The 26,757-nt window shown below is 42.5% G+C and overlaps 2 protein-coding genes and 2 non-coding genes across 6 annotated transcripts; 2 read left to right on the top strand and 2 right to left on the bottom strand.

The window, feature by feature from the left end:
• On the bottom strand, positions 1–16,967 carry Snx5 (sorting nexin 5). Of its 2 annotated transcripts, XM_036184777.1 has the most exons (14): positions 16,772–16,967; positions 16,455–16,537; positions 10,459–10,563; positions 9,762–9,872; positions 8,384–8,505; positions 7,451–7,574; positions 6,764–6,859; positions 4,966–5,071; positions 4,802–4,877; positions 4,202–4,241; positions 4,023–4,109; positions 2,984–3,143; positions 1,471–1,556; positions 1–694 (listed from the first exon to the last, which is right to left on the bottom strand). In XM_036184777.1, the coding sequence occupies exons 2-14, from the start codon at positions 16,503–16,505 to the stop codon at positions 644–646; spliced, it is 1,215 nt and encodes a 404-aa protein (XP_036040670.1). In that variant the 5' UTR covers positions 16,506–16,537; positions 16,772–16,967; the 3' UTR covers positions 1–643. The 2 variants fall into 2 exon arrangements, with proteins under 2 accessions (XP_036040670.1, XP_036040669.1); XM_036184776.1 differs by having other exon boundaries at positions 16,455–16,919.
• LOC118583301 lies at positions 12,652–12,890 on the bottom strand. The gene has a single exon (XR_004944885.1). It is a non-coding gene; the product is annotated as a small nucleolar RNA SNORD17 (small nucleolar RNA).
• Mgme1 (mitochondrial genome maintenance exonuclease 1) lies at positions 16,931–26,757 on the top strand. 2 transcript variants are annotated; one of them, XM_036184779.1, is made up of 5 exons: positions 16,931–16,970; positions 17,977–18,544; positions 24,167–24,383; positions 25,397–25,529; positions 25,856–26,757. In XM_036184779.1, the coding sequence occupies exons 2-5, from the start codon at positions 18,040–18,042 to the stop codon at positions 26,015–26,017; spliced, it is 1,017 nt and encodes a 338-aa protein (XP_036040672.1). In that variant the 5' UTR covers positions 16,931–16,970; positions 17,977–18,039; the 3' UTR covers positions 26,018–26,757. The 2 variants fall into 2 exon arrangements, with proteins under 2 accessions (XP_036040672.1, XP_036040671.1); XM_036184778.1 differs by lacking the exon at positions 16,931–16,970 and adding an exon at positions 17,031–17,153.
• On the top strand, positions 23,679–23,758 carry Trnav-aac. Its single transcript has one exon. It is a non-coding gene; the product is annotated as a tRNA-Val (tRNA).

Below are 26,757 nucleotides of genomic sequence, written 5' to 3'. Positions count from 1 at the left end.
TGGCAACATGATTATTTTATTATATACTTTATATAAAAACATCCAAAGTCCAAACACACATGCCCTACCATCAGGGAGTGTCAGAACCCTAGATTCTCCTTTTCCCTCAAGCATTTATATCCCAGTCACAAAAATGGAGCAGTAGAGGGTGCATAAACAAAGTGAGATCTTGCTTGTCACTGTACAAGCATCTGAAGTGACCTTGACAAGAGGAGCAAAATCTACCTAATTAAAGAACAGTGCCTGCAACCTGCCCACAGACAGTTACCACTTGTTGTAATTGGCACCTGACATGTCTGTAGGGGCACAGGAAATGTTGAGACAGACATGAGCCAGGCTATTGCTTCTCATTTCCAGAAGGCACACATCTCCATACCATTTATTCGTAATTCCTGACAATCTATAGGAGAATCTGTTAGATTCTACCTACTTTGAGGTATTAAATGCATAAGAAAAGGATTAGTTATGTCCAAGTAACATGCAATGAAAATTTTAAACCAACATGGTTAAATGTTAAGATTTTTAGAAATCAAAGTGTTTATTCACATGATTTTTGGACTAGTCAAAGCTATTCATCTGCAGTAATGGGTTAAGTGCAGGTGATGCTGGCTTTCACACTGGCGTTCTTCAGAGTAGAGACAGGTCAGTTGTTCTTGAATAAGTCAATGCAGCTCTGCAAGAGGGAGACGTTGTTCTAGGAGGAAAAAGTGTGTGAGAGAATGAAAATAAACCCAGACAGTTTTCCTCCTCAATTCTGAATCTCAAGTAGCCAAACCAGCTGACCCTTTCCTCCAGGACAGGTTGCCCCAGACTAAACACAGTATCCTGACAAGTCCAGTAAGGATTGCTGTTGTTAGTGGGGACCAAATCTATGCCCTTCATTATTGCTAGGGCACTGATTTGCCACTGAGCCCAACCCAACCTGACTGCAATTTAAATACAGGTGACAAAATTCTTATAGGTTAAGTAAGACCCCAGGATTAAATCATGCCATTCTGTTTCTCTGGTGAGCTACCAAGTCACGACAGGCCAATGACTTTTTAGTTGGGGAATCTCTGTGAGCTCACACCAGCTGCCAAAGCTACAAACAAAGCAAGTTCCAAACCATGGCTATAGTTCAGAAGTCTCAAACAGAAACAAAAAACAAACCAAACCCTGAAGATACCAAATGCCCCCTTTTGGTGTGGCAGTATTTCACTACACAGTCCAAGTTGTCCTCAAACTTGAAATTCTCTTGCTGTTATCAGTCTCTTACTACTCAAGAGACTTCAAGGTCTGCTACCACACATGGTTCAGAAGAGCTTACTAATAAAAATCATGGCAAGAACTGACAAAGTGGCCTGTCAGGTCTGTGAGAGGGAGGCAAGAAAGAATACTCTAAACCTCAAGTCAACCCATCTCCACTGCAGTGAGACCATTAGCTAGCAAATGAACAAGTCCCTAAAATGTTGGGTTAACAAAGGAACTCACTCTGGCATGCTTTATTTCCAATTCAGACATTTCAATTAGGTTCTTTCTAAATGCTGCCACTCTTTTCCGTTTGAAGTTTATCAGTTCTGTAGGAATAAAGAGTTAAAATCACCAAACTATAAGAAAGATCAATCTCCCCACTCATTGCATTTCCAAAAGAGCCCCTTTCACAAATGACCTCCAGCACTTCCTTACACAGCCATTCAAGATACATACACTGAACACCACATAGCACATTGCCTGCATCTGGGCCAGCACTTGATCACTAAGCATACCTTGGTTAAAAAACCCATAGCCCAGGATTGCTCAAATTTGTGATAATCCTCCAGCTCCTGTACATCCTTGGTAGGATTCTAGACATGGATCACCATGCTTACCTACCGCCTTATGAAAATTTGAGGGATAAAGATAAATCAAATCCACTATCCTATCACAGCTACAAGTATATGTTTGGCTTTGTTTCTTTCATGCCCATGAAGAGAAGAGCCTCCCAGAGAAAGACCATACCTTGCATTCAAGCCTCTTAAGACACTGCTGGTGAGCTCCAGGCTAACGCACATCTTTAGACCAATCTCATCTGGGAAGTGTGCTAACAAAGGGGATAGACCTTACCTTCTGCCTCACTGGCAGATTTCTCCTTTCATATAACCCACTATTATTGTCTCTAGTGTTGAGGCATGAATTCTCCTCACCCCCTACCATGTTGTTGCTTACCATTCCATGGCAATAATTCTAACACATCACTATAATAACTAATATACTCCCCATTCCCCAATAATCTCAATGTCCTGCTGTGGAACAATCTTTTTGAACACTGTAAACATATATTACTCTCACTGGCTAATAAAAAACTGGCCAACAGCTAGGCAGCAAAAGGTTAGGTTAAGACTTGTGGACAAGGAGTGCAGGGAAGGGGGCAGTCACGGGAAGTCATCAGGAAGCAAAGCAAGATGAACATGGCAGATCATAGATAAGAATGATGGGTTAATTAGATGTGAAAAGCTAGTTAGTAATAAGCCTAAGCTGTCAGCTGAACATTTATAGTTAATATTAAGTCTCTGTGGTTATTTGGGGAGCTGGCCAGCAGGACGGAAAAACTATTCCACCTACAATGTCCCTTTTACAATTATTTACTTATTTTCTGAATTTTGTCTGCGTGTATGTGTGTGTTCATCACATTCATGCCTGGTGCCCACTGAGATTGGAAGCAGGTAATCAGTTCTACCATGTGGGTGTCCTGAAAACTGAACCCTGATACTCTACAAGAGCAGCAAGTACTCTTAGCTACTGAGCCAACTCTCTTGCACCTCCACAACCTAACAGGAAAGCTGAGTTTTCTTTAGTATTAAAACTCATCTTTCTTCGTTACTAGGGACAAGCCCATAGCCTCACAAATGCAAGGGAGGCTGTCTACCAGAACTGCACAGCAGCCCTGTGGGGATGGGGGGTTACTTCTGCATAATTTGTAATATTTGTTTCCAAATAAAAATTGAGTACAGAAGAAATGCTCAACCTTCTTTTGCAGATTCAGAAAGTTGTTCAAACTTCTGGCAGCATTCCTGCTGGTGAGTCTCAGCCAACTTGACATCTTTGCTTTTTAACCGAGCCTTGTCCAAAGCTTTGTTTGAATTCTCATAGTCAATTAGGGCTTTTGTGCGTCTGTATAGGAGATCCTGGGAAGCAAATTAATAGCTATATATAATCTCCAGAGAACAAAAGGAAAACACCATGTGTTGAAAATGAGTGTCTAGACATGCACACAAAGTCTAAAAAGTAGACTAAAAGCACCAACACTTTGAAATGGCAAAAGGTAACCCCATTTCTCTATCCAACACTAAGGCTTTATTTTTGTAGCTATGTGTAAGTATCTGCACACACAAGTCTGAAGGCACCAGATCCCTAGAGTTAAGAGGTAGGTACTGGCAGTTGGTTCTAAATCACCTGACATGGGTGCAGGATATTAAACTGCTGGAGCACCACTCTAGCCCTTTACCCAGCATAATCTTAAATCTTCACAAGGGACTGAAGATGTAGCTTATTGGTATAATGCTTGCCTAGTTTGATCCTTAGCAGCACCAGAAGGGAAGGGGGAGTGGAGACAAACTCCACCTCTAAAATGAGGGGGCCCAATTCCCAACATTTTTTGAAAATCTTTGATGAAAACTTCCTTCTTGTTAAATCAATAACTGAGGTTATATCAGAAAATGGAGCACAGCATATCAAACGTCTATTTACTGCTGACTGAGTCAAAGAGAATGCCACCGAGCCATGAACATCCTGCCTCTCAAATCCCATTTCTGAAAATCAGCACCAGAACCCACCTAACTTGAAATAAAAGCATGGGTCTAATACCATGAAACCTACTGTTTGAATTCTAGGCCAGTAAGAGGCCCTGTTTAAAAGAGGGTAAAATGTATCACACTGCAGGAAAAATTCCACATGTTTATTCTCAGGACTTCACATACATGCACACACACACAAAACAAGACATCTTAAGCATTAAATTTCTGGTTGGGCAAGATAAATTAAGGGCTGCTAATGGGCCACCTTACCTTTGCAGCCTCTATGTTGAGCATGTAGTATCGGAGGAGCTCTGTCAGTTTTAAATCTTCATCAGATGAGACTCGACCTTCCACTTTCTGGTTTAAACAAGTAAAGGTCACCAGTCAGGCAGAAATCAAATCTAGGGACCTTAACTTAATATTACCAAGATCAACACAAAACTTCTTACCCTCAGTTTTTCAAATAGCTCTGCAACCTTCAACAGGTACCTGAAAGTATATAGAAGGTCACGGTCCTCTATGACATACAGAAAGTTATCAATAAATACTTAAGACTACCACAGTCAATAATCATACATAAGGTTAGCAGAATGGTGGTGGTGCACATTCTTAGTATGTGCATTTGGGAGAGATGCAGGCAGAACTTGGGAGTTTGAGGGCCAGCCTGGTCTACAGTGTGAGTTCCAATGAACAAGGGAAGGGCATTTAAGACTTGGATGCTGGAGACATTTGTTGATTAGACTGTGTTCCAGGACAGAACTGAAACCAGCATTAATACTTGAGATTTTTGTTGTTGTTGTTGTGTTTTGTTTTGTCAAAGACAGGTTCTCACATAGCTCAGACTTGCCTCAAGATCACTATAACTAAGGGCCACTGATCCTCCTGCCTCTTGAGTGGCGGAAGTATAAGCATGTGACACTAACCAGGGCTTTGTGAAGGCCGGACCAGCCCTGGTCTCCTTTCCACTGTACTTCACTTTAACGTTTAATCAGGTATATGGATTGAACTAAGTAAGGCCCTTGCATAAGCTAGGAAATCACTTTGCTTACTTTTTGATGACTGTGGGTTCTTCTAAGGCAAGGCTATGCAAGCAGGCTGCAGTGTGGATGTAGTCATCAGCAACACCTGGAGAAAGAAGCACAGACACTGTTATCTGAGAAGACCATAGACAGCAGAGCTGTAAGTGGCCAAGTGGAGAGGTAAAGGTATTTACTTTTGTGACATCTGGTCATCTTGTCGGCTTTAGCACAGGAATCCTTGATCCTGTTGTAATAGTTAATAAGGAAGTTCTTCTCTTGTTCAAAGAAGTCATCTACCTCCTAAAAAGGAGGAAAAAAGAACTTAAGCAAAACTGTCAAGAAGAGGAATAAATATTAGAAAAAACATGGGCAATCCAGCACATTGGTGGCTGAGGTCCAACCACCACTGAAATGAGTCTAGCTTGGACTGCAGTGAGAATCTGCGTCCAAACCAAACAAAGAGGTTATTAACAATCATAATTTTAACCAGTAGAGACTACATTATCATGAGACTTACACCCCAATACTGGCAAAAATAACCAAGTACTAAAAGGCTGTATTAGCAGAGAATCATTTTGAAGAGCATCTTTGTGAATGGCCAATAAATACTGATATCCTCCACAACCCAATTCTTGTGCTGCAGCTCTTAGGTGGGACACTGCCACCTAGCCTTGAATATCATTTGTATTTGTGTAGGTTTGTATCTATGCTTTTGTTTTTGATTTGGCTGATTTCAGACTGACAATTTGGGGGTGCCTGATAGGTCCTTGCCAGGAATAGCAACCAACCCACAATACATATGCATAAAACACACACCCATGTTATCTAAGAAACTCCATTTTCAATCTTCCCCTTCTCTCAGTACCTGTGTCCTATGCTCCCTTCTCAAGCCCTGGAGAGGCAAAGCCAGATACCAGATAATAACTGTCAAAATCATTATTTACAGGGGAGGCAGAGATGGCTCAGAGGTTAAGAGCTCTGACTGCTCTACCAGAGATCCTGAGTTCAATTCCCAGCACCCACATGATGGCTCATCTGTAATGAGATCTGGCACCCTCTTCTATGTACATAATAAATAAATCTTTAAAAAATCATTATTTACAAAGTGTGAAGAAATAAGGCACCCATGAACAAGAATGGGAGTTTGTCATTATCTTCTAAAGCAGCCCTGCCAATCCCACAAACAAAAAGCCAAGCAGACAATGTTAACTGTAATCCTGATACAATCTAAAAACAGTCATTTCAACATATAGCAACATATTCCTCTTGTACTAAGTACATAAAATCTAGTATCTGTAAGATTTTAAATCTAGTCTCTACAAGGTCTGGTGGCAAACACCTTTTATTTCAGCAATTTTGAGGAAAAGGCAGCTGGAGCCAGGCCATTCAAGGTTGCAAAGTTGAGTCCCTGTCTCAAGAAAGAGAGAACACTAGTTCCTTATGTCCAGCTAAGCTACATGTTTTTCACCATTACCTATGGCTGGCACCAACATTCTGCGGTCCTTGAACACTGGCTTCCACGCATGCTAGGTAGTGCTGCAGCACCACAGAGCAACCATCCTTGCTGTTTTCAGACAGGGTCATTCTATGTTACACAGGCTGGTTTCTACCTCAACACTAGGTTCATAACCCTGTCATACCATGTTCATAACTTGTTTTCTTTTTACAACTGAGAAACTGACATCCTTCCCCAAAAAAGACTCAAGGATTAAAAGTTAATGTTGGAGAAAGGGTATTCAGAGGAAAGTTAAGTTGCCGGACATGGTGGCCCATCTTTAACCCTGCACCCAGAGGGAAGGAGGCTTGAAGACAAGTCCCTGGGTTTGAAGCCAGGCTGGTACAGGACGGCCAGGGCAACACAGAGAAACCCCATCTTGAAAATACGAAAAAGTAAAGGTTTAACACCTGATTTATAAACACTCTCCTCCTCCAAAAGAAAGGGATCTGCTCCCATGAAACCAAGAATTTTCTGAAACAGCCTAAGCTTCTTACCTTCACTCCAGAAAAAAGGACTTCATCAGCACTCTTCACCACACTTTTAAAAAAGCCACCAAACATCTCTTTGGTATTTTTCCGCCTAACACTTAGCTAAAGGAAGGAAATTCCAAAAGGACAGTTTATGAAATGGCATCTGTTTGTTAGTACCTTAGTAATCACACAAGTAACACGTTTTACTAGCATAGACACACCCAAGGTACTTTAATTCTTTCTCAAACAAAATCTAAAACATAAAGTGCCTAACAATAAATACAGATTATCATATTCTAAAAGGCTAACCAAACATTTCTGAACCATGGAGGCACCAAGTGTGTGTGTGTATATATATATATATATATATACACACATACACACTCACTAGTCTCCAACTCACAGAAATCTGCTGGGATTAAAGGCTGCATAACCTAGGCTTGCTGAATATACATAAAGAAACACGGTTTAAAAAATAACTACAAAATAAAGGTACAATCAATTTCAATTCTTCCAATATTAAAAGGAGGAAAATTAGTCTAAGAGGGAAGTCAATTCTCTTTCAGTGGTTTTTAAAAAGTGACCTCTATAATGGATCAGCAGGAAGAAAGAGCAATGTTTCTCCACCTTTTTTCTGTATTGATAAATTCCAACTCAAGAAGCTCCTATTTTAGAAGTATTTCAACCATGGAAATGGAAAAATTGCCTTACATCTTGATCATACTCCAGGAAAACATGAAAGTTTCGGTCTTTACTAAGAACAGGGTGAGAAGAAAGCCGCTGAAGAAAGACTTCATGGGAAGACACAGTCTTCTTAAAGACAGCGAGATACTCACTGAAAAAACATGTGCAAAGAATTCAGTTGGCATTGCTCAATTCCTGCCCAATACAGCTCACTCCTTAGCTTCACTCTTTTGCTCATGGTCACTAAGGAAAATAATGCAACTAGACTTGACCTAAACACTATGATTGAACTCAGTAGCTAATTAAATAATAAGGCAGCTGCCATTTTGGAATTCGTAGACTGAACTAACAAAGGTAAACAGTGCTACAGTGGTAACTGAATTTGTTGCATCTAGTCTGAGACTCCAAGCTTACATGCAATTACTGCTGTAATCAAGAACAAGATATTCCTGTCTTTAAAACCTCTTTCATTCTGCAGGGACACAAATACCACTGTTAGTGCAGGCCCGATAATAAAGAATTGAAGTAGGCTGATGGTGGAAGGAGAGTGAGTGCTTCTGAGTCAAGATAAAGAAATCCAAGCTATGCAAGCACACATGTAGAGATTTAAGGAAAAAAAAAAAAAAAAAAAAAAATCACACAGTACTTCTAACGTTTCAGGCACATTTGCTGGCTCATAACTAGCTGGTTTGTGTGCAAACTTTAAGGTGTTATAATCTGTGAACCTGGCCTCCTCTTTCAAGGCATCTATGTGGTCATTCAGAAGACTCTGCAACAGTATTTGCTACAATCTAGCAAAGTTCCACAAGTACATCATATAACCTGCCAAAATCTACAAAATGTAGTCTAGAAAACAGCACTTGGCAATAGATAGATCTATTTTTAAGCATCAGTCCTTTGCATTTGGTCGCATTCAGTCCCGTGAACCTCTTATAAGAGAGAGCAAGAAAATTCACTTACGCTTCCAGTTCTTGCTTCATCTTGGCAAACTCTTCTTTTGTCATAGATCCTTCCCCTTCTCCCAGTTTCTGCATCTTCTCTCGAGGGCCATCAAAGTCTGGCTTTGTAGGAGCAGGAGGGATCTGTAGCAGAGGCAGGTAATCTTACCCCAGTGGCCATATATGGGGTATTGTCATCTCATCATCTCTGCCAATACAGATGGCCACCCCAATCAAGCTAGCTAAAAATCAGCCCCCATTTCATACAAACTTTACTCTTTCTAATCCTTTAAAAAAGAATTATCCTAGCTGGGCATGATGGCAGACCTTTAATCCCAGCATTCACAGGACAGAGGCAGGTGAATCTTTGTGAGTTCGAGACCAACCTGGTCAAGGGATAGTTCTAGGATAGCCAGGACATATAGAAACTCCTCACAGTAGAGCACTGATTGCTATCTTTTCAGTTTTAGACAGCTGGCAAAACACCACAGCACAAATACGCTACTTCACTGTCAGCTAACAACAGGCACAATTAATGCTAACGATGACTACATCATTCAGAATGAGGCTTCCACATACCCAAAGGAATCCCCCCTATTCCCAAAGATTCTCATTTGGGTGCTGGAGATCTAACTCAGAAGTAGAGTTCCTACCTAGTGTATTTAATACTCCATATCACAAAACCAAGTTTATTATGTTTCAATTAACACCATTCTGAGCAAATATCAAGTATCAACCAAATTCAATGTAAAAAGTTTCAGCCAGCTATGATATACAGCACCTGAGAGCACAGACAGGAGTCAAGAGTTCCAGGTACTCTTAGGCCATGAGATCCAGTGTCAAAGAACCAGAGAGATTCTTCATTCTGCCCAGCTGTATAGGACGCCTACTTCAATTCATTTAAAAACTACCCATAAGCTCTGCCTACTGTCTCCATCACTGTAAGTACCAGTAAGGAATTTTACTGTATGCTAATACTCAGGTTTCTTGGAAATCAATTCTACTGGTACTTGGTGGGGCTGTGGAGGGGAGACAGAGGGCTGGAGAGATGGCTCGGTGGTTATGTTCAGTTCACAGCACTTATGTACTTACAACCACTGTGAACTCCCAGCTCTAGGGGAAAAGACACTTTCTGACCTGTGGGCACCCACACTCACACAGACACATTTACACAAAATTAAAAAATAAATCGTTAAAAAAAGAGGAAAAACCAAAAATAAAGTTAGGTAAGACTTTGCTTTACAATATAAGCATAGACCTATCTGCACTCTTATCTCACCACTCCTGCACTAGTCATTTTAAATGTAGCCAACAACAGTCAATAGACTAAAATAAAATAAAATAAAAATAGGCAGAAGAAATGAGACTTTTTACAAACCATGACAAAGCATAGAACTCACAATAAGTCCGGCATAATCTGTTGTTTCAGTAAGAGTGTCATGCAGCCACACGAAATCTTCATGTTGCCTGGTAACAGAAAACTCTGGGCTCTGAAATGTGGGCAGTGTGGTCTGTAAAGAGAGGGAGTAAGTGGTAACCCACCATCTGAGTAAAAAAAGGCTTTAGATTTTCTAGGCTGCACTATGGGAGTATCACAATCAATATCATAAACCTAAGTTTCATCTCTAGGAAATTCTTTTCACAAGCCCCTTTGAAGCTCGCTGTGTATGAAATAGCCAAGATTAGTGAAAGTTAAGTTCTAGAAAGTTCACAATTTCCACAGTGAACCATAAAAACAAAAGAGCAAGCATAGTAATGTTAAAGGTCTTCACTACAGTTTCCTACGGCTCTGGAAATTGTCCTTGGCTTCCTTTTCCAGCCAGTGATTTACCTCATATGCAAATAAAAACCAAAAGGGAGAGAGTCACCGCTGTGGAAGCTGCTGTGGCTACATTTGCTTGTTAAGGGCTCCACCACCCCAGCAGAAAAGAACTAACAGCACAACACAGGAGCCCAACAGGAAAGACAGCAGCTCAGCTTCCCAGGAATTTGCCACACTGCCCCTAAAAACAACCATTTCAACTCCAATCTCTTTCCACTCCTCTGAAAATGCAACCCAGTACTAACAGTTATTGCTAAGGTTATTCTGTCACTTACCTTGGTGTGCACTGTAAATTTGACCTTATCTCTCTCACTGAGTGCATCAGGTATGTCGATCTGAAGCGAAGGGTCAACATTCAGGTCCACGGACACAGATCTCAGCTGAAATACATTTTAATTATTAGACTATTTCCTACCAGTAGAGGGAGCCAGCAAGCATTCTTTTTAATGATGTGACCTATGGTAGGCTGCCCACAGGCCAGACCATCTGAAGATTTACCCAGTAAAATGGTCCACGCTAGCTCAGACAGGCACAGTCAGAGATGGCACTCTCAGGTGTGAGGATCCTGAGTGGAAAAGTAACTAGACCTCTACTTAAATATGGGAACTGAACCTCCCTCCAGTACTGCCATAACACAAAACCTAATAAAACAAAGCAAACTCTTTCAAGAAATAGATTCACTAGATCCAGCTGCATAGCAGAAGCTGAGTTTGGCAGGCCCCAACTCCCAAGATCAGCTGGGCAACACAAACTGGACTTGATACGGGAAGAGAAAAAAAATCTCAAGTTGGGTATGGGAAGAGATGGGAGGGTGGGTATGTATGAATATGTTCAAAATATACTGTATGAAAAACTAGGTGTTTAGAAATGCATTTAATTACCCAGCGGTGGTGGCCCCTGCCTTTAATCCCAACACCAAGGAGGCAGAGGCAGGTGCATCTCTGTTGAGTTCAAGGCCAGTCTGATCTACAGAGAAACCTTGTCTTGGGAAGAACCAAAACTTTATACAAATGCTACCATACCCTCATAACCAAACAGTCCTGACTTAGCATAAGCACTTTCGTTTTCTCACACTCTGTTTAGTTTCTTACGTGTCCATTTGAGATCCCTGCCTGTAGACAGTCTGTACCTAAGCAACATGCATACTTATGACATAATACAGAATAAGCATACTTACAGAACACCAAGTTTTATTCTATAACCAGAGAATGTCAAGAAGTTAGACACATTTGAAAGCCTGAAGGCCAAGGGATTTAAAAAAAAAAAAAAAAAATCACAATTTTGTTTAGTTCTGACATTTCTGATAAGCAACCTTTCCTTCTGTAAATTACTATTGAGTAGACACAGCCTCCAAAAATTATCAACATATAAACTTCAAAGGCAAACTGTCATTACACCTTTTATGACTGTTATGGTCAGGTGGGATCTTAGGATAGGAATAAAACCAAAAGCTAGGCCTTTACAAATGGCCAGCACTAGTACACACAAGGGCAGCCAAATCTCTGGGACACTTCTCTATAGAATGCATTTTCTGGAACTCAGCAACAATGTCCATACTTCTGAACAATTTCCTTATTCTCTCTCTTTTTTTTGAGACATGGTTTTTCATGTGAGGCCCTGGTTGGCCTGGCCTTAAACTCAAGAGATGTGATGCCTGCCTTGGCTTCCCAAATGCTGGGATTAAAGGCATGAGCCACTCATTTCCTTATTCTTAAAAAGTCAGAAGCACGTTACCAGAGAGTTAACATGCTTTTCAGTGGTGGTTGTCAACTTTCCTAATGCTGCGACCCTTTAATACAGTTTCTCATATGGTGTGACCCAAAACAAAATTATTTTGTTGCTGCTTCATAACTGTAATTTTGCTTGTTATGAATTGTAATGTAAAAATCTGATATGCAAGCCCCAAAGGCTGAGAACTGTTATAAATGTTGACAATTCCTTAACCTTTGCTCATGAGCCTAGCAAACCTTTGGCATTATGGTAGAAGGGCCCAGGGGGGAAGTGATCAAGTAAATAGGGTTTCTTTTAAGTACTATAGACAAAGTGACAAAGGAGTCCACCATCAAGTAACTATCATCTGGTTTTATCTTCTTGCACTGACATCACAAAGGGGTATATATAGCTCCTACCACTTACATCCACACGCAGCAATAAAAAGTGCAATCCTCAGAACTAAGTCAGCACTTGTATCCAGAACCACCAAGCAGATTAAAAATTAGCATTCCTGTTTATGCTTAGCTAGCAAAACCAACACCCAGTAAAACCAGCCCGCATTTGCTAAATAAACCAGGCCCAAGGGTAGAAGGGTGGTAACCTTGTCACCTCCTTCATCCCATCAATCTTTTAAATTATAATGCAGTTAATTATACCACACCCCTCCACTTCCTTCCTCTTATCTCCACAAGTGGGAGATGCACACTCACATAATCAATATAATAATACGAACATGACTAGAAGGGCTGCAGGAAGTGATCAGATTTGCACCACTCATCTTAGTGAGATGGAACCCAGAGAGACCCATCCCTGCTGACACTAGCCATTCTTACCAGTGTAGTCTACCAACACACAAGCAATCCACAGTAGAACACTGCAGATAGCAGGGCATTTGGAGGCTACTCAGCCCTATGTTCCCAGAACAGGAACCAAGGCTGGGAAGAAGGTCAGCCCAGCGTACTCAGCGAATGGATAAACAGAATCATCATTTCACAAGGCTGCAAGCCCAGGTACTAGTCAGAATATGCCAAATTGCTGCCTTAGGTAATTCACGTCAAGAGATCTTAGCTATCTGGACTACTTTCAAATAATCACAAAAGATTCCACTTTCCTCTTTTAGAAGAAGAATCTTCAATGGCTTACTGGAAAACAGGGCCAGCAAGGCACTTGTGGCCAAGCCTGATTACCCAAGCTAGACGCCCAGGACCCACACAGGGAGAGGACAAACTCCCAAGTGTCCTCTGACTTGTGTCCACAAACGGAAAAAATATAAAGGGGGAGGGTACGTGTTGCCAATGAAGTCACTTTTGGAAAGTTAGATCATACAGAAAATTTTCCCAATTTAGTTACTACTTAAGTAAGCTTACTATAAGATGTCTGTCCTGTAGTTCCCTTCTGATTACAAAGAATGAAACTGTTTTGTCACAAAAAAAGCAGCAGCTATCCCAGCACTCCGGAAACAGAAACAAACTCTGAGTTTGCGGTCAGCTTGGTCTTGTAGTTCCAGGACAGCCAGGGCTATTTCACAGAGAAACCCTCTCTCAAAAAAAAAATAACAAAATTGAAATTCACAAGATTGTAAATAACCACACTACATTTTTTAATACTTGATCATTGAAGACATTCAGGTTTCTACCTACAAATCTGTGTCCACTCACTACTATTCTACTAGGCAGCCTATGCTGGCCAATATCTTCCTGAGTAGTATGCTAGAGTTACAGGTATGGTCAGCCACATTCAGCAACAGCACGACTTTTAACCCAATCAGCAATCCATTTCTGGATGAAGTGCAGTTCTGACCCACAACGTTTTGTGAGGGATGTAGCAAAAGAACCTCAGGTTCCCCAAATACAAACTGAGCACATACATCACTCACAAATATATTGTACTGCTGAAATGCTAAATTAAATGCCAAGAACTTGTTAAAGTTCCTCATAATATCTGGACCATACATTTAAACCCTTGCAATAAACTGGCAAACTTCACCCTCCCATCACATCATTTTAGAAAGCTAGTTTAACCTCATGATTGATTCTCAACAAAAGGTAATTTGCTCAGTGCCAAAGGACATCTGACAATGTTGACAGATAGGACAGGTGACTAATGTCACATCTAGTGAAACTGTTAGTCATCTACTATGGAAAAGACAGGCTCCCAAAACACAATTTCGCCAGTGCTTAGGTTTGATAGAAGGCCTGACTTATAAGCACTACATCACAGTAAGTCAAACCAAGAAAATCCTCTAAAAGCTGGCAGGCTTCTTTCTGCAGCCAAAACCTGAATACCATAACCGGCTGAAATATTCACAAATGGGACACTAAGACACCATGTGCAAGTTGCTGATCCAGAACTAAGGTGTGGGCAGCTTGGAGAAGCCACACTTCCTGAGTCATATGACTACAGTGTGAAACTTCACTGCACAAAATTGATAAATTTAGACTTGCTACGGTACTGATCAAAGTTCAAGGCCGTCTATAACTAACAATCACAGTTAATCAAAGTATCTATAGAGAGAAACAGTAGCAGCAGTTAAGCTTATAAATTTGTCACTATGTACGTCTGAGCAAATGTCCTTCATTAAGTACATTAGTGAAAGTTCCAGTCAAAATTGTTACAGGCACTAAGGATTGGCTTTAGGGTGTTGTTCATGTTAGACAAACAAGCTACCACTGCTACATTACCAGCCCTAACAAGAAGAAGCCCTAGTTAAAAACAGCAGAATACAAAGTGCTGAAATAGGCTCAACCTTCAATCTCATTCAGTTTTCTTTTTTTGAGGCCGAGTCTCGAGATACAGCGCCACTATCTACCAGGCTGGTCTCCAGAAAGCCTCCTGCCTCTGCCTCCTAAATGCTGGAATTAAAGGAATGGGATCCCACACCCTTTCAGAGTTTTCTTCTTTGGAGACAATGGGTCACTATCTAGTCCAGGCTGGCCTTGAGGGAGCCTTCTGCCTTAGCAAGATGGGATTACAGGCATCTAGTCAAAAGCGAATACCCAGGGACAATCACAACACAACACAAACACTACTGCACTTGATTTACCCTAATTTAGACGGACCTACCAAGACACACAATGAACCTAGTATGTCAAATACTTAATAGGCAGGTAGACCTCTGAGATCGAGGCCACCCTGGTCTGGTCTACAGAGCAAGTTCCAGGACAGGCTCCAAAGCTACACACAGAGAAACCCTGTCTCGAAAAACAAAAAAGCTAAATAATTAAGAGTACTTAAATAAAATAGTAAAATATATTAGTTGACAAAATTTGCCCAACTTGGATTCCAGTTCCATTTTGACACTTGCCCAATTTCCTTCAGGTAACTCCTGCCATCTAGACCAGATCAGGCAACAGAAATGAAACCACATGCTTATAAGCAGTAATTGATTGTATTTCTCTAACTCAAAGGAGAAGGAAGCAAAAGCTGTGTACTTCCTCCACTGTAGGCGTGTGTTTGCACTCACTAAACCCTTAATCTCCAATCTTGCTGGATCAAGGTGATGGCGAACTCACTTTTAAAATCTATTAGCAATTAATATAGGTGGTCAAGTCATTTTATATAGCTGATTCTGCTCCAAGCTACAAGGAAACAGATATCAGAAAACAAGAAAAAACAGCCATCAAAATCTCACCCAGCACCTATTATAAATGCTAGAAAGAAAAGTTGCTAATTCTTCTAATGTACAAGAAATAAAACATCACCTACAAAGCTCTATTTCAATACAGTACCCTCTGTTCAAACAGGTGCTCCAGATTGGTATTTACTTACTAGATGAGAGTTTGTCCATTCAAAGACACTTTTTAAAAATCTAATACAACTCTTCTTTAAACGCAAGAGCTCCTACTATTTTTCTAGGATTTCTTTTAAACTTATTTGTTGGGGAACTATTACTGAGGATTCTGCACACAAAATCGTGACCCATAACCTAATTTGTGCAATGAAAAATTAAAATTTAAAGAACCAATAAAAGTGGGATCTTTAATTATCTAAATAGTAACCTCCGTTTATTGCATCAGACCTCAGGATATTTGCAGCCCGGGGCTTACATCAACACCAGGATTTACTAAAAATTACAACTCCCACAAGGACACAAATAGCTTTTTTTAAGTTGCAAGAAAGATGCTACAGATTCTTGGTGGAATTTTCCCATTCGCTTAAAGGAAAAGGCCGTTTTATTAAAAGGGGGTAGGACTCGCCAGGGAACCTCTGATTCACTTTTCCAATTACCACGGAGTTAAGTTTTAGGAGCCTTTAAACACGCTCCTAAGGTCTTCGGGCAATAGCGGCACTCGAATGACTGGCAGAGCGTCTGTCGACTCAACACCAAGAGCTTAAGAATCAGGGTCCTGTCCGGTTCCCCTTGGCCAGAGAACGAGGGTGCACTGAGACCCCACAGGAAAGCATTTATAAACGGGCCGTAGGGAATGGGTGGAGGGGAGCTCTGGGTCTTGCAAGTGCTTCGCCTGCGAGGACCGCCCGAACCCGGGAGAAGGAACAGCCAGCCCAGGGAGGCCGGAGGGACCTCCAACTTTAGGTAGCGAAGCAGGGAGGACCTCACCTTGCTGCGGTCCTCATCCTGCTGCTCCAGCAACTCGGGAACCGCGGCCATGGCGACGCGGGCCTCGAGCAAGGGCTGTCTGGCTGTGCGAGGAAAGAAGAGGCTGGGCCGCCGCCGGGGCGCCTTTCAGGGGCGGCCGCGGCCCCGCCTCCGCCGGCCTCCCTGCCGGACGGCGGCTGGAGGCCGCTGGACTCCGCCACCATCCCAGCAGCCCCGGGCGCAGGCCAGCGGCACGCCACGTGCTCCCCCAGAGAGGCCTCCCCCGTCCCCGCTGCCGTCCATCTTGGAGCCGGGCAAAGAAGCAACGCGGGGCCTACCCTCGCTCCACGCCACGCGCACACCAGCACCGCAAGGCCGGGACGGGGACGCGAGATCCGAGCCCTCTCCCAGGGAGGCGCGCCTCGAGAAAGAGCGCGTACAACCGCAGGGGGAATTTATTGCTCAGCCAGAGTCCAAGATGGCGACAGACGGTGACGTACGCGAGATCTCGCGAGAGCGGAAACGCGAGGCTTGGAGGTGCCCGTGTTTCAGTTTTAGCGGGTGGGGGGGAGGAACGCCTCCCGGGTGTGGCGTGAACAGCGCAGTGCATGCTGGGGCCGTCTCTCTTTCGCGGGGGGGGAAAAGCGCGGGACGCATAAAACTACGGGTCCCGAGAGGTTGGCCGCGCCCTGGGCTCCAAAAAACGAGGTGGTGTCTCAGGTACAGACAGAACCCTGCAGTAGGCTGAGCGTCCGTTCAAATAGTCTCTTCCCTGAGCACGAGGGGCCACAGTTGCCCTGTCCCCACGTTACTGGGCCCTGCAGACCTACCTGCGACACGTGACCTGCAGGGGTTCCTGTCCCAAGTCTTGTACCACAGGGTCATAATGGCACCCACGTTAAAGGGTGTGAGGAATAAACGAGAAATGCCCTTGCAGAGTGTTTAATAAAGAGTTTGGGCCGGGCGGTGGTGGTGCACGCCTGTAATCCCAGCTCTCGGGAGGCAGAGGCAGGCGGATCTCTTGTGAGTTCGAGGCCAGTCTAGTCTACAGAGCGAGTTCCAGGACTACACAGAGAAACCCTGTCTCGGGACCCCCTCCCCCCCCTCAAAAGAAAAGTTTTGTATATAGGTGCCGGTGTGTAACTGTTGAGTAAGATTTGTGAGTTTGGCTTTGGGGTGGGTGTGTGGTGGGCGGGGGTGTTTTGTTTTTGTTTTTTGAGACAAAGCTAAGCCAACCTCAAACTCACAATCGTCCTCTCTCGACCTCACAGGTACTAAGTTTCCTGGCCAGTGCCACCAGGCCCTGTCACGTTACTTCAGATTAAAGGTTTAGGGTGTCTTGTCCCCAACGGCCAACACGGTGACATTTAACGAATGCTGGCTCTTGTAATTGTGGTGAATCTTTCTTGGAAACGTTTTTTCTCCAAATGTCAGAGGTTGAGTGTATGCACTTTTGATGTTTGTGCTTGTGTGATTCTTCACTTTGATGGTTTGAATATATAAAACAGCCCAAGTCTAACACCACTTTCTTTGTCTTTTTTAGATAAGAATACAGCATGCTTTTAAACGTTACAGACTAGAGAAAAGTGAGGGGGGAAGTCTAAACATGAAGCTATTTCTGACCACGCGCAGGTTACTTAGAAGTTTAACCGGATTTTCCGTAAAGCCAAGCCCTCTTGTGAGTCTCTCCACTTGCTCTCATTTGTGTGGCCAGAAGAAAAAGAACTCTTACGAAGCAGTAGACCAGGCCAAGTACTCTCGTTTAGTACGGTCCGTCTTGTCCAGAGCCCCGGTCCAGACCCCAGAGTCATTGTTTGATGAAGACGATGTACTCTATGGTCCTGTAAGTAAGCGTAAGGCTCCAGGGCAAGAGCAGCAGGCAAGAGTTCCACAGAACTGGTTTCCTATCTTCAATGAAGAGAGAAATGTGAAACCACACACAAGTATTTCCTCAGGTCCTTTGAAGATCCCTTTGCAAAGAAATGTGATACCCAGTGTAACACGCATCCTTCAGCAGACCATGACACCAGAACAGAGCTTCTTCTTGGAGAGGTGGAAACAACGGATGGTTCTGGAGCTGGGAGAAGATGGATTTGCAGAATATACTTCAAGTAATTATTTTATTTCTGGTTATGTGTGATCACTGGTTTCTAGGATATAGAGCATTCCTGTCCAAAAAATACGAGGCTAAAAAAAAACTACTTAACTGGCTGGGCATTGGTGTCACACGCCTTTAATCCCAGCACTCAAGAGTCAGAGGCAGGCGGATCTCTGTGAGTTCGAGGCCAGCCTGGGCTACAGAGTGAGTTCCAGGAAAGGCGCAAAGCTACACAGAGAGACCCTGTCTCCAAACAAACAACTGAAGAAGTACTTTTGAATAGCATTAAATAGCATTTCATGTCTGAAAGGAAGAGTGTCGGCTCAGGACCCCTGAGGCCAAGTTCTCAGCACAGAGGAGATTTATTTGCCACAGAGGGACAGAGGCCAGGGAATAAGAGACAAAGACAGGAGAAGGGGAAGGAATATTTGTCCAGGAAGGACAAAGGACTGCCTCTGGATAGAGAGGAGACAGATGTGGCACATAGGAAACTGGTGGTTTATAAAAGGTATAAGGGGAAACCCTGTGTTAGGACGAGTGTTCATTAGGCAAGCCAAAGGGGGCTTTTGATTGCTAGACTTCCCACACTTTGATTGCTGGACTTTGGTGGTCAGCCTCAGGAAAAAGGAAGCGGCCAAATAAGGGAGTAGACCTTGGTGGCTAGCTTTAGGGATGTAATCTCATGGGAGAGAAGAGGAAGGCCTGCCAGAACCATGCCCACCATACCTACTAATCACTTAATCCTTCTGTTAGCTTCGATTAACTGTATTTTACAGAAAAGAAAAGAAAAATGGAAGTACAGAGATCAAGTTACCTGACAAACTTGCATAAAAATGCATTTAATTTGTAAACAATCATTTTTTCCATCTCTTGACAAAAGTCTACTTTTTTAATAGTTTTTTTTTCTCAGAATCTAATTAATACCCATTGTTGTACTTATCAGTGTCAATTGACCAGTAAGTTTAAAGACTAGCTACAATCCAGAACACATGAGCCCCACTTATATTTTGACTAATTGGACTGATCAAATGTTCTTGACTTAAAACTGGTTAAATAAACTTTAGCCTTCAGCTTTCTTATTTTTAAATTTTTTACTAGTTCTTAGAGACATTTGTACAATGTTTTTTGGTCATATTAAGCAGCCTTCGACTCTTAACTTATTAGACAAGTGAGGGTAGCTTCCTTAAAGCAGGTCCTTTTAAGCTGGACATGTGGCACATACCTTTAATCCCAGCACTAGGGTGGTAGAGGCAGGCAGATAGACCTCTGTGAATCAGCCTGGTCTACTGCGTGAGTTCCAAAGCAGAGTAGTGAGATCCTGTCTGGAAACAAAGAAGATTCTTTTTAAAAATAGAATTTTGAGTCAGACATGGTGGTGCACGCCTGTAGTCTCTTTTCTCAGGAGACTGAAGTAAAATCACATGTTCAGGCCAGTCTGGACTACATAAGGAGACCCTGCTGGTGGTGGATCTGGGAGTTGGGAGCAAACCATTGGCATGGGAGAATGAGCTGGTCTCATAAGGATTATATAGATGTCTTTGGTTAAAACTGGGGTTTACATAAACATTCCTTAGCCTTTGTTTCCCCAAGAATATTATATGTACCCTAGTGACATGAGCACTTTTAAGATTATTGTCTTTATTTTTAGGTCTTTAGGGAAAAAAAAAATACCAAAATAGTGTAAGCATATAATTATAAAGGTGGTACCTGGATATGGCAAAAGTGACTAAGGTGGGGCTGGGGAGATGGCTCAGTGGTTAAGGGTACTGGCTGCTCTTCCAGAGGACCCAGGTTCAATTCCCAGCACCCACATGGCAGCTCACAACTGTAACTCCAGTTCCAGAGTATCTAACACCCTCATACAGACATACATGTAGGCAAAAACACAATGCACATGAAATAAAAATAAATATTTTAGGCTGGGCGGTGGTGGCGCACGCCTGTAATCCCAGCACTCAGGAGGCAGAGGCAGGTGGATCTCTGTGAGTTCGAGGCCAGCCTGGTCTACAGAGGTAGTCCAGGACAGGCTCCAAAGCTACAGAGAAACCCTATCTCAAAAAACCCAACTTAAATAGATAGATAGATAGATAGATAGATAAAATTAAATATTTTTTAAAGTGCCTAAGGCTTTCCTTTACAACATTCTTTAGCTGTGAGGGGCAAGGATTATATGCCAGGAGTACCTTCTTAATGATTAATCATAACCACTAAACTCTGCTTTCTAAACAAGCAAAGTGGAAACCTGGTAATGGCATTCTAAGTTTCTTATTTGTGCCACTAGAATTTAGAGTTGATATTTTCCTCATGATAAATTGTTTTGGTTTTCCTTAAACTAAGAATGGTTTAGTTGTCAGGAATCCTAAAGTTATTAGTAAGAAATGTAGAGGCAGCATTAGCAAGATGGCTCCACAGGTGAGAAGGCACTTGCTGCCAAGCCGGAGGACTTGGATTGGATCCCCAGAATTCTCATTGTAGAGAGAACCATTTCCAGCAGGTTATCCTCTGACCTCCACACAGGAGTGCACACACACACACCACTAAATTAATTAGTTAATGTTTTTAAAGAGTGAAAGACAAAGCTGCTGGGTCGTATAGATCGGCCTTGACAGAGTAAGGAAACACACTGGTGACCTGCTTGATGAGGGAGAAAGCTTCTGTTTGGAACTGGCTGAACTCACTGTCCAGTCGGACAATTTCCTAGTCAGCAGTAGACTAAGGCTCTGCTGTGTTTCTCTGTTAACTTAATATGGACTTTAAGCAGTGAGCAAATTCACTTTCAAGTAAGGGGGTACTCATGTTGGTTCATGCAATGATAGGAGAAAGGTAGTTGACCTTAATCTTGGGATCTTCCTCCCTCCTCCCAACTGCGGGGATCACAGGCACACACCATGCCCAGCTAACCTATTTTTAAATGTTTTTAATTTTTTTTTTTTTTTTTTAAATATGTGGAGCTGAGGATCGAACCCAGGGCCTTGTGCTTGCTAGGCAAGCGCCCTACCACTGAGCTAAATCCCCAACCCCTAAATGTTTTTAAATTTTGTAAGTTGAGTCTTGTTAATGTTTTCTGAGCCTAAAACTCATGGGATCCTCAGATCTAGATGTTCATGGTTACATATATATGAAGAATCTAGCCAGGATGGGTCTGTAGCAAGTAATTTTGTGTTATTTGATAGTGCTGAAGTAATTTTGTATTATTTGATAGTGCTGATGGTTAAACTCATGGCCTTGTGCTCTGCTACTTAACTACCCGCTCCTGTTTTAACAAGGTTGTCTTCTGATTCATTAAGTAGTGTGTAGGCTAACACTGTATCTTTTTAAATTTTTTTTTTAAAGATTTATTTATTTATTATGTATACAGAAGAGGGCACCAGATCTCATTACAGATGGTTGTGAGCCACCATGTGGTTGCTGGGAATTGAACTCAGGACCTCTGGAAGAGCAATCAGTTCTCTTAACCTCTGAGCCATCTCTCCAGCCCCATCTTTTTAAATTTTAATTCCATCAGGGTTAAATTTCTTGTAGGCCTTTCACATGCAGATAATTTCAACAGGGCCAAAGATATGTGGAGTAGAATAGTTTACCTCCTAAACTGAATTCCATTTAACTCTTCAGTAATTTCCCAGAAGCAATTTTAATTTTTGCTTATGTAGAACTAGCCTTTCAAAGTCTGTAAATTTGATAAACATAGTATGGTTTACTATGACCCCGTTTGGATGAGATTGTTTCCTCTTTCTATGGGTCTGCCTGCAAGCTTGTGCCTCTGTGTGTATCTAAATAATACTCCCTGAACTTACTTAGCTCCTTGCTCTGCTAGGAAGAGTCTTGTGCCAGGGTACTCTTGCTTTGGGTAAACAGGACAGCCTAGGCTAGTGGAGGAGCACATTTCATTATCTTGCTGAGTTGTATGAAAATTAAGTAATGACAGAAAGCACCAAGCCACTACCTAGCCTAACAGTGCACCCTCTTTCTCCTTCTGCTTTACCAACGATCAAGTCACAACATAGCATTTCTTTTTTTTTTTTCTTTTTTAAGATTTTATTTATTTATTTCTTATGTATACAGTGTTCTGCCTGTATGCATCCCTGCAGGCCAGAAGAAGGCACCAGAGCTCATTACAGATCGTTGTGAGCCACCATGTGGTTGCTGGGAATTGAACTCAGGACTTCTAGAAGAGCAGCCAGTGCTCTTAACCACTGAGCCATCTCTCCAGCCCAACATTTCTTGTGTTTATTACATATGTTTGTGTTTTCTTTTTTTTCTTAACTTAAAAGAATGTAAAGAAGGCTAGGGAGATGGCTTAGCTGTGCCTGCTAGGCAAACATTGCAACTGTAGCCTTAATCAGGGCTCCATTAAGGTCTACTAAGTGAAAGCTATTTCCTTCTGCTCAAGAGTATGAAATCTCCCTCCGGCCTGGGTAGAAACCTAGTATTACAGCCTACACAAAACAGAAGAATTTATTCAGCTGGGCTGGTCAGTCAGCTTGACTAAGGGACCACTCTTTGGGAAGGTATACTATGCTAAGAAATGGAAGGAAGAATTATCCCCTAATGAAATAATGTATTTTTCCTTCCCAGAAGCCCATGGTCTCCTTGCAGTCTCCACTGAGCTACTGAGATCTCTGTGAGATCTGCTACCTTCATGAATTCTGACTCAAAAATTTTTTGTGTGTGTGTGTGTGTGTGTGTGTGTGTGTGTGTGTGTGTGTGTGTGTGTTGGACACTGACCAGAGACTATGTATGCTTTTTTTTCTGGTACTTTTGGCTTTTTCACTATTTCCACATGGCTGCTTGTCAAACCTCCCTGGCTATCTCAGAAAGGAATGGCTGTCCCTCATCTTCTTCCTCCTCTGGGCAGCTGCCAAGATTTAAACTTGGGTACTGGAGAGATGCTTCATGTTTTAGAGGACTTGTTGCTCTTCCAGAGGACCCAGGTTGGATTCTCAACACTCATGTGATGGCTCACAACCACCTGTAACTCCAATCCCAGGAGTTCCAATGCCCTTTTCTGGCCTCCATAGGCAACAGGCACACATATGTGGTACACAAATATTAAGGCAAAACATTCTTACACATTTAAAAAAGGGAAGAAAGAAATTTACAGCTTGCCTGCCCTGTGGTTTTTCTTTTAAACTCTTTCAAAAAAATTTTTTTGGGTTGGGGATTAGCTCAGTGGTAGAGTGCTTGCCTAACAAGCACAAGGCCCTGGGTTCAATCCTCAGCTCAAAAAAAAAATTTTTTTTAAGATAAAGATAAGCCAGACATAGTGGCACATTCCTTTAATCCCAGCACTTGGGAGGCAGAGGCAGGCAGATCTCTGTGAGTTCCAGGACAGCCAGAGCTATATAGTGAGACCCTGTCTTGGGGGAAGGAGGGGGGCAGTGCATTCTTGGGTTTCACAGGAAACTGAATTTTGCAGGGCATAGTTATATATACCACCGCATGATGCTTAAGTAAGGATCACACGTTGAAGGCTAGCCTACAAAAACCAAAGAGGATGAAATTTTGTGTCTAAGGGGTTGCCATTTAAAGATAACTTGTGTATAATATATATATTTATTATGTGTATATATTTTAATCTTGCTTTGGTTTGGTTTTGGTTGGTTCAATTTTTATTTTTCCTTGACTTTCCTTTTAGATATCTTTTTACAAGGCAAACAGTTCCATGAAGCCTTGGAAAGCATACTTTCACCCCAGGAGAACTTAAAAGGGAGAGAAGAACACCTCCAGTGTGGCTATATCAAAAGTGTCCAGCATATTTTGAAAGAAATCAGTGGTGTGCAAGCTCTGGAGAGTGCTGTCAAGCACGAGGCCTTGAAGTATGTAGGGCTGCTGGACTGTGTGGCTGAGTACCAGTAAGTACAAGAGTGTCTCCATCTCAGTGGGCAGTGTAGTGATGTCCACCGGAAGATGTGCCTGAGGAATTGTGGCCTCCATAAAGTCAAAAAGAAGTGAGGATAGGGCAGGAGGTGGGAGGGATATAGCAGGGAAAGGCACATACTCTGTGCCAATATGAAAATCAAAGTGGTGAGGGAAAGGTGTGTTTTTCAGTAGCCCCAGCATGACTTATCTTCCAGCCTGACCCTTCTCCCTTCTCTCCAAGAAAGATGCCAGCTGTAAGACCCGGTTTGTTCCTGCATGCTCCCTTCTGGTTTCCCTTTTAATCAGTGTTGTTTTCTTTTGGTTTCCTACCCCTCCCCACCTTTTTTTCCTGTTTCCCAAAGATTGGACAGTGATCTGTTGGCCCTGAACATGTACTCTCTTCCTGGCTTCCAGGCAGTGGCTGATTTGATAAGGATTCTAAATCGGCTACAGTTTCTAAGTTGCTGCTGTTACTGTTTCCCCCAGTCATTCCAGATTCCAAGGGTGGCTGTCTTCTACAGATACCCCATTCCAAATAGAGCATGTGGGGGAAAGAGTGGAGAATCTGTGTGTGTGGCATTTGAACCTCTGATTACATAGTTTCGTGAGACAAGGTTCTCATTATGTAACTGCCTGTCCTGGAACTCACTATTTAGACCAGGATGGCCTCGAACTCACAGAGATCCACCTGCTTCTGCCTCCTGAGTGCTGGGATTAAAGGTGTGCACCATTACCCCCCGGCTTCAGGGGATTTTTAAATTACAATTTATTTATTTATCTATTTAGTGTGTGTGTGTGTGTGTGTGTGTGTGTGTGTGTGTGTGTGTACATACATGTGTGCATTCCCACACCATGGTGTGCATGTGGAGATCTGAGAACAATCTTGGGAATTTGCTCTCCTACCATACTCTCCCAGGCATTGAACTTGGGTTGTCAGACTTGGCAGCAAGGTGCAGTTTTCAATTTGAATTGTTACTTACAAAGGCTTCCTCTGGATTCTCCTTAGAGGCAAGCTGTGTGTGATCGATTGGAAGACATCAGAAAAACCAAAACCTTTTATTCGAAATACGTATGACAACCCACTACAAGTTGTAGCGTATATGGGTGCTGTAAACCATGATGCCCACTACAGTTTTCAGGTCAGAACCTTGAGCTCCTGCTTGATAAGCTTTGTGTTTGGGGGGGGGGGGGTTACTCTTTATTTATAACACTGCTGACTGTTCCTTAGGGTTCTCATCTGTAGAGTACTTCTTCCCTTCCTGGACTGTTCCCCACCCCCATTCTTGCTTAATGAGCACAGTCTATTCTTCAGTGTCTTATCTGCCGTCTTTGTGTTCTCCTGTGTCCTGGTGAAATTTTTAACTGGCCTGTGTTAGAAACTGATGTGGAGATACTACTGCTTAGCACTGGATAGTTTACCCTGGAACAAGAGGAAATACTGAAGCTGTGCTGTGTTTCTTTCTAGGTTCAGTGTGGCTTAATTGTGGTGGCCTATAAAGACGGGTCCCCTGCCCACCCTCACTTCATGGATGAAGAGCTCTGTTCCAAGTATTGGGCCAAGTGGCTTCTTCGACTAGAAGAATATGCAGAAAAACAAAAGAATCAGAGTATTCCGAAACCAGACTAGAGGCCAGGATATTACTTGGGAACATTCAGTGATTCTGAGAGTTATGTTAACACAAACTGAAGATGTAATTTGTTGGGAAGTATTGCTACTGAGAAGCCAGAAAAACCAGAAGTCAGCACTGGACCAGCTGTCGTACCTCTGACTGCTACCTACCTGAGAAGAGGGCACACAGGATTGACAGTCACCTTGGTGACTTCTGGACTCTCTTGCAAATCTTTTTGTGTTCCTGGCAGGATGCCTAGTCTTTGAATTGAGATCAGAAGGCAGTGAAGCTTCATGTGGCAAGCATGTCCCTAGGGTTCTCAGGGAGGGGTCACACACTGCCAGGGTGTGTAGAGGGAGAGCATATCAGCCATCACCACTGTAACAGTTTCCTACAAGGTGCTTTATACAGTAGGACTCCTATATCATTAGGGGAACGCTTCTTAACATTGAATTCATTCACATGTGATTGTTTGGCCCAGAGTAAACCTGGCTGCCTAGAAAGCTGGAACACTCAGCACGTCATTGGCCAGATCCTTTTCCATACAGATAAGCCCAGCAGTGGTCACCATTGTTAGGGTTTTATACCATGTTTCTGATGTCAGTCAGCAGGCCATGTACTAGAAGAAAAATACTGTTGTCGGGTTTTTCAACTAAGAGCAACACTGGTAGTCCATTTTTTTTCCTGTGTTTGTTAGGTAATCTTTGGTTGTCTTTGAATTTGGGAAAGTTAAATAAATGCCATTATTTCCCTGGGA

The sequence above is a fragment of the Onychomys torridus genome, chromosome 4, assembly GCF_903995425.1.
Source record: "Onychomys torridus chromosome 4, mOncTor1.1, whole genome shotgun sequence".
In the NCBI taxonomy this organism is placed as follows: Eukaryota; Metazoa; Chordata; class Mammalia; order Rodentia; family Cricetidae; genus Onychomys; species Onychomys torridus.
This window is presented reverse-complemented; position numbering and strand designations above follow the sequence as displayed.

Excerpts from the sequence above, each read along its gene's own strand:
- Snx5 (XM_036184777.1), bottom strand. The coding sequence starts at position 16,505 with ATGGCCGCGGTTCCCGAGTTGCTGGAGCAGCAGGATGAGGACCGCAGC. Across the intron at positions 10,564-16,454 it reads AGGATGAGGACCGCAGCAAG|CTGAGATCTGTGTCCGTGGA; the intron begins GTGAGGTCCTCC and ends AATGTATTTCAG. Across the intron at positions 5,072-6,763 it reads TCCTTTTTTCTGGAGTGAAG|GAGGTAGATGACTTCTTTGA; the intron begins GTAAGAAGCTTA and ends CCTCCTTTTTAG.
- Mgme1 (XM_036184779.1), top strand. The coding sequence starts at position 18,040 with ATGAAGCTATTTCTGACCACGCGCAGGTTACTTAGAAGTTTAACCGGA. Across the intron at positions 18,545-24,166 it reads ATTTGCAGAATATACTTCAA|ATATCTTTTTACAAGGCAAA; the intron begins GTAATTATTTTA and ends CTTTCCTTTTAG. Across the intron at positions 24,384-25,396 it reads GACTGTGTGGCTGAGTACCA|AGGCAAGCTGTGTGTGATCG; the intron begins GTAAGTACAAGA and ends GATTCTCCTTAG.